General features: G+C 34.7%; 1 protein-coding gene across 3 annotated transcripts; it reads right to left on the bottom strand.

Moving 5' to 3' along the window:
• Positions 1 to 402: 402 nt before the first annotated feature.
• LOC149954227 (vacuolar protein sorting-associated protein 8 homolog) lies at positions 403 to 3,101 on the bottom strand. Of its 3 annotated transcripts, none has more exons than XR_016480103.1 (6): positions 2,956 to 3,101; positions 2,783 to 2,892; positions 2,607 to 2,708; positions 2,428 to 2,540; positions 1,482 to 2,371; positions 403 to 597 (listed from the first exon to the last, which is right to left on the bottom strand). XR_016480103.1 is itself a non-coding variant. In XM_090170300.1 (5 exons), exons 3-5 carry the CDS (start codon positions 2,664 to 2,666, stop codon positions 2,284 to 2,286), a joined length of 261 nt encoding a protein of 86 aa, XP_090026426.1. In that variant the 5' UTR covers positions 2,667 to 2,708; positions 2,783 to 2,892; positions 2,956 to 3,101; the 3' UTR covers positions 403 to 2,283. The 3 variants fall into 3 exon arrangements, 1 of the variants encoding a protein (XP_090026426.1); XR_016480102.1 differs by having other exon boundaries at positions 1,047 to 2,371; XM_090170300.1 differs by having other exon boundaries at positions 403 to 2,371.
• Positions 3,102 to 6,783: the final 3,682 nt, after the last annotated feature.

The following is a 6,783-nucleotide window of genomic DNA, read 5'->3' on the forward strand; positions in this document are numbered from 1 at the left end:
AGTATCAAGGCAAAGAACTAAAAATCCTGACATCTGTTGGTCGCTATTGACAATTTTAAAACGCCAGCGCCACGTAGTTTCGAGGCAAGAAACTAAAATAAAATTTCTGACACCATTCCGGCAATTATAATATTATCATAAGTAACATAGAATTTATGTTATTGGCCTTGTAAAATTTCGTTTAAATTATATTATATAAATCAGAAATATTTCCACTTTTAAAGTTATTTTATTCAAAACATATATTTTTTTTGCATTATGGTTTAATGCAAGTACAAAATAAATTAATTACTTTTATGTAATTTACACAAATTATTTAAAGGAGATTATAATTATATAATTGGAGGTTTTTTTGGTAATTGTTTAGATAAATAATATTTTTTCACTAAAATCTTTCATAAAAACTCCCAAACGCAAAGTGTATTTGTGACGAAGCCAAAATTATGATATTTGTTGAATTTATATAGGTAGTTTTTTCTTTGATCTTTACAGTATTGGAGAGTGCATTTTATTCCGTCCAAAGTTTTTTCATTCTCGTTGTTATCTTTACTTTATTCCAATGGTATAAAATGGGCAGGGTAAGGCTTTGTAGATAACCTATAAATAAATAAATAAATCCAAGAGGTTATGGGTAGCAAACACTCATTTGTATTATATATCATTTCTCCAACTGTCAAAGATTAATTGACTCAGATGACTGACTTCAGACTTCTCATTTCAGGTGGACAAATGAATAGTTGGGTTTATGAACAGTTGGTTAGGTCAATTCGTCCATGGTTAGGTTAAATAGGTTAGTTACGGTTGTTTAGGTTAGTTTTGCTAGGTTCAGTAAATTAGGTAATGGTAGGTATACTATTGTTAGTGTTATTAGGCTTCAGAATGAGCAGTAGGGCTTAGGAGCAGGGGGCAAATGAGTAGTTGGGTGACCAGTTCGACAAATTAATTGTTCGAGACAAGGTGCTGAATGAGTAGTTGGCCTTATGAACAGTTGAACAAATGAGAAACATTAGAAGTTAAGCAACGGTTTATTGCCGTATACCACCCACAATCCAATCAGTCAGAACGTGTAATTAGAAACTTGGCCTTTATGATTTTAACATATGTTAAAGAACATCATGATCTTTGCGATGCTCATCTCCAACAGTTCGCCATGGCTATGCGCTCCGCAATCCATGAAATTTTAAATCAGTGATTAATTTTTTATCGTTTGTCAAAAACTATTTTACTGTCAGTCAGGGAAAAAAATTCCTGTAATTTTTTTAAAACACTGACGGCATTGCAATATTTGCTGCTTAAAGTGGTTTGGAATGCAATTTTCTTTGAAGAGAGCCTTTTCAATATAGATACTGCCATTCTTTGCTAATATATGCAAAATAGTAGCTATTTCAGCATAATTAAGATAGTAAGCAGTCCTCTTTGTTCTTCGGGTATGTCTTGACATTCAATACTTCCATCAGCTGTTATTAAATAAATAACAGTACCTCCAACAGCTTCTAAAATATCATCTATGTATCTTGGATCAGTTATGCCTCCAGTGTTGAAGTGACAAAAATTCCATTGACCCAAGGTTTGAAATAATAATAATTACTGAAGTTTTGCCCTCGTAATAAGGATTAAGTGTATTTCCAAGCCATTTCCACGATTTTACATTCATTTTGTAGTTTAGCTTCAAATAATGGTTTAATGAGACGATAAAAGCTGCTGGTGCTTCACATCAATGAAAAGAGTAAAAAAATTATCCAGCGTTTAAGCTACTGGAGACTAGAGGGAAATTACAGAAAATTTCATAGAATTTGTATTACAGACTTGGTGCTCTTAAAGCTTGGATTGCACCACTGGTTATGTGAGTGAAGGATTTCTGCTCTTGCCATTCAGATGGTTCTTTATCACTCAAACAATCTTTGTAAACTTACAAGCTGCCACAATTCATCTTTATACCAGTCATGCAAGGGAGGAAGTTTGTCAGGTTCTCTGGGATCCTTTACAAAGTCAAATTTCTGGTTAAACATCAACTCCGCTTTATCTTCAGATTTTCACTGAAATGTAACTGTTAGTGAAAGCTCTTCTACGTTGAAAAGCTGTTTTTGCACTTGAAACTGGTTCATTCCTACAATAGAGGCCAATGTGGTTGAAATGGCTTGAAACTTAGAACCCGACACTCCTTGATTCGCCGATTTGTTGTCCATTGAATTGGTTGACTGAGAGAGTCTATTAGCGGTTCGTTGAAAGATTCGATGCAAAAAAAAATTATTTAAACACGTGACGGTCAATAGGTTAGCATTTCTAACAATAACAATTTCTGGTTGAGCACATTGCGTCACTAGCACATGGTTGCTTCAATCCTTCCAAACAAGCGAAAGCCGTGTCCATACTGAAAGGCCACAACTTGTCTATATTCGGTAGTTAAAGGTTTTCTACACAAATTACAGATCATCTGGTGTTGTTAGATACTCGAGAACCTGCTTGAATAACATCCCATTCACGATAATAGCATGGTCCCTTTTGGCTAGGAATGTGAAGAGCGCTCCAACAGCCGAAGGCTAATGAAAAAATATTTGTATTACTGGCAATTATGAAAATATTTCATTTTATCACGACATAAATACCAAAAAGGCTTCACTGACAACCATGATTTGCAACAACATGTCAACTAAGCATTGCTTCATAGCAGTTCCAGACTCGGTGTTGAATTGATGTTCTTCAAAAGCCTTGCAAACATTTTATTGTATACAATATAAAATGTTGCAAATAGAAAGATAAAAAAAATTAAAAAAGGACTTACAATAACCAGAACATTAGAGATGGAGGAATCCCCATTATTGGTATCTACTGGTGTTTCAAACCATGGTATTGGAGAATAGCTTGATAAGGGACAACTCACTGAACCCTTGACTGTTAGAAACAAAACAAAAAATATTATTCAAGAATATAATGGACATAACACAGTACACACACCATCTTTAAAGTAATTGAGCGTTCCTCTTTTGATCTCGAATCATTTGATCCTTTGTATCCATCCTCTGTAATAGTTGATTTTTTTTTTTTCATCCTTGAGAAAGCCGAAGATTGAACTAATTAGAAAGATGGAACTTCCTTTTATCAAATTGTCATTTGTAATGTCAGTAGTCAAGCTTGAAGGTTGAAAAGAAATTACCGCAATCAATCACATCCTGAGTTTTTGTTAGTTGCGTAATTAATTGCTAGTGATGCAACAATTCAAAGATTGAAGGCCATAACAATAGGTTGCAAGTGTACCTCTAAAGTTTCAACAACCTAAATGTGCTACTTTTAGCAATTTGGTGTTTGGTTTTTTGCCCTTTTTCTTTTTCTTGTTTTTTTCCCGTTCCTCGGATATATCCCAATTGATGAAAATAACCGCATAATAAATTCTCATTCTTAAATAACAAGAAATTATTTTTCTTTTGAAACCTGGACAAATATCATATCCATCAACACCTTCTGTTTCTTGAATTAATTTTCTTAGGATATCAGGTTCATGCATTTTTTCATTAAAGACTTTTATGAAAATTTTTTCAATTTGTAACATGAAAGCGGTCACAACGTCAGAGGGAGAAATCAAACCTCCAAAATCTCCTTTTTTATAGGAGTATGCCTTTAGATGGGTGAATGTTTGGCTTTGAATTTCCAAAAACTCTGATTCGGTAAAAAAGCGGCAAATGTTTTTATCAGATTCGCACTTATGGGAATCTCTCACTTTCTTTATAACACTGCCTGTCACGTATGACAAAGCATTCATGTCCACCGTGGTTCCAAAAGCCTCAGCCACTGCCTTCCCATCAATTTCTTTAATGCCAGAAACCCTTTTCTTCTTTTGAAGGTTTGAGCCAGTGTCTTCCTCTTCTCCTAAATCCTCTCTTGAAACCGTATTTGGTTGTTTATTCAACGACTTTAAACTGAGAAGAATGTCAGAAAAGTCTTCTTCACAGTTTTGGCCGTCGCTGCTCAGCAGAAAAGACTGTGTCAACAACTGCTTAAAAGCGTCCCTGAATTGCATGGCATTTGGATTTTGGCGATTTCCTCCTTTTTGCCGTATGCTGCAAAAATAATTTTCAAGAGGGTCCTGGTTAAACCGCCTTGTAAACAAGAAATTTGCTCCTTCTTGATGGAGATCGTTCCATAGCCCTTTAACGGCTGCTATGGTGAGTAACCAGCCACCAACACAGAAAATCCTGATGCTTGGTTTAGGCAAGATAAATTTGATTGATCTGAGCATTTCCACTGACTCATTTAGAGTTTTATGGTGGGCAGAGTTTTTAGTCATCATTCTCCGAAGCTCCTTGGTAGAATTGTACTTTGAGGAATTGACTGCATCAAACATTCGGTCTACTTTGCTGATAAAATCTGCTGTGTACGCAGCTTCTGCTTCAAGTTTTCCTAAAGTTTAATACACAACAAGGATTATAATTAATACAGCTGAAGTTTATGGTAGAAATTTAATTGACGTACCAAATGCTATGCAAGTTGACATTCCTGCCGATACAGTGTGGGAGAAAATTTGGGCAGCATCTTTCACCCTCATCTTAGAAAATGATGTAGGGTGGATGTGCCTTTTCTTTAGTTTTGGAGCTAGGCGCAGAGGTCTTGTGCGGTCGTACTGATAGAACTGATCGACATGATGGAACCTCACTGGTTTGCCAAACACTTCCATCAAATAGGTTCGAAAGTTGGTTCTCAGGCTTTTGAGCAAATGGGGAGGATCATAAAGTCCATAAATTTTTTGGCCATGGTGCATGAAAAAAGGTTGTTCCTCGGATAGCTTCAGGCGGTTAAAAAGGGACCTATTCGCTGGACCTTGATCAGCAACAACAGCTCTTACACTGATACCAATTTTTTGCAACCTTAATAAGCATTCTTTCAGAAATATTTCAATTTTTCCTGAGTTTGTTGTGCCTCTGGCAAACGAATAGCTCAGGACTTGTCTCCAAGGCTTAAAGATCCCTTGTATCATGATTACAAATGCTTCGTTTGCCAAAATCTTTTCTCGATCACCATTTCCATTATCAATGAAGCCTTCAACCTGGTCCTTGGCTGGATCATAGGATAAACCAGACATGAGACTAACTTCATCAATAAGCAAAACACAATTTCGGTTTCTTGATGGCATGTTCTGAGTTTTCTTTCTCAGAGCTTCAAAAATGTTATCATTGAAGCCTGGTTCAATAATGACACCTTCTAACCATTTTCTCAGAGTTCTTGGATGCGGTAAAATGAACAGTTTTGCCAAAAGACGATAGGTCCTCGGGCTCTGATAAAAAATGGCCAAAGCAATTTGTTTGTCATTTTCGGACCATCTTCTGCCTTTTTTTAAGCGGTGGTTATTAAGTATTTGAGACTCAAAAAAGGTTCCCTGTTCTTTAGTCAGAAATTCTTTGGCAGATGAAATCAAATTTTTGATTTTTGCTGGTATAGTTTTTGGGAGTTTGGACTTTAACTCCACTATTCTTTTTCGGGTCCGGCTTAGTAAAGTGGATTTCACCCTAAGCTTCTTTTTCAATTTTGCTTTGCGAGGAGTATCATCTGATATTAGTTTCGAAGACTGTCCCATTTTATCTAAAAATAAGGGGTTTAAGTTAATTAATTAATGATACATCCAAATGTCTCATAACTTAATGTATAATAATAATACCCACCAGTAGGAATCATGATTGTAGATGGAGATTGAAAAGAAGTTCGATTAACTTCAGTTGAAACTGCCTCATCTAAAATATTTATAATAAATACACTAAGGCCTCAAATTACCTCTATCAGTGTTTGACTTACCACTAATTTGTGTTGAATTAAAACTTGAATTGTCAATTCTAGCCAAAATGTTGCGACCTCTGAGATATGACTGTTCAGGTTTTCTCAAGACTATAGGCAAAAATTTAATTAAAAATGATACTAGTTATATTGTTAATATTAATGACATTACAGTTCTCTTGGTCTTTATTGGGCTTGTTACTTTTTAAGTAATAGGCCACAATGTCTACCAGTGGAGGTGGGCGGTGCTCCATGTCGTTTAGATTTAACCACGACTTATATTCCTAATACAATGTAAATATAAATTAGTTATATAGTAATAATTACTGAAGAACTCATGTTTTTACTTCATCCTCATCCATTAGCAGGTTTGCTGTTGTACGCATGCCATTACTGAATAAGAATTCGTGAACTAAACTTTTAGACAGGTTCAGGGTTTCGAAATCAATGGATGGTTTTGAAAATGACTCAATGCCACTTAAACCATGATCTAAGGAACAAAATTAATAATTATAATAATGATATCTTCTTTAGTTTGTTATTAATGTTATTACCCATTCGGAGATCCTCACTCAATTCATTGTCCAGTTTCACCTTACTGGCTGATGAATACTTGGTCAATGAACTCCCTTCATTATCATTGATAAATATATGATTAACTAGCCCTAAAATACAATATATTAGTCATTAATTAATATAATTTGGTTTTTTATGCATAAGAAAGTTACTTGTTAAATCAATGGATGATTTTAAAGGTGTAGATGACATAGGTATTTCTTCCTGAGAAATTTCCTGGATATTATCTATATTATTGAAAAATTATAAAGGGATATTTAATTAGTTCTATATACTACATACTCAATGATTTACAAAAAATACCTGTCAAACTGTCAGACAGAGAGTGTACTGGTCGGTTTCCAATGCCACTTAAATTATTATCTAAGGAAGATACTTAATGATTAGAATAATAATACCTCCATTAATATGATATTCATGTCATTACCAAATGGGAAAAGATCTCTT

The sequence above is a fragment of the Leiobunum rupestre genome, chromosome 3, assembly GCF_980474605.1.
Source record: "Leiobunum rupestre chromosome 3, qqLeiRupe1.1.hap1, whole genome shotgun sequence".
Lineage (NCBI taxonomy): Eukaryota > Metazoa > Arthropoda > Arachnida > Opiliones > Sclerosomatidae > Leiobunum > Leiobunum rupestre.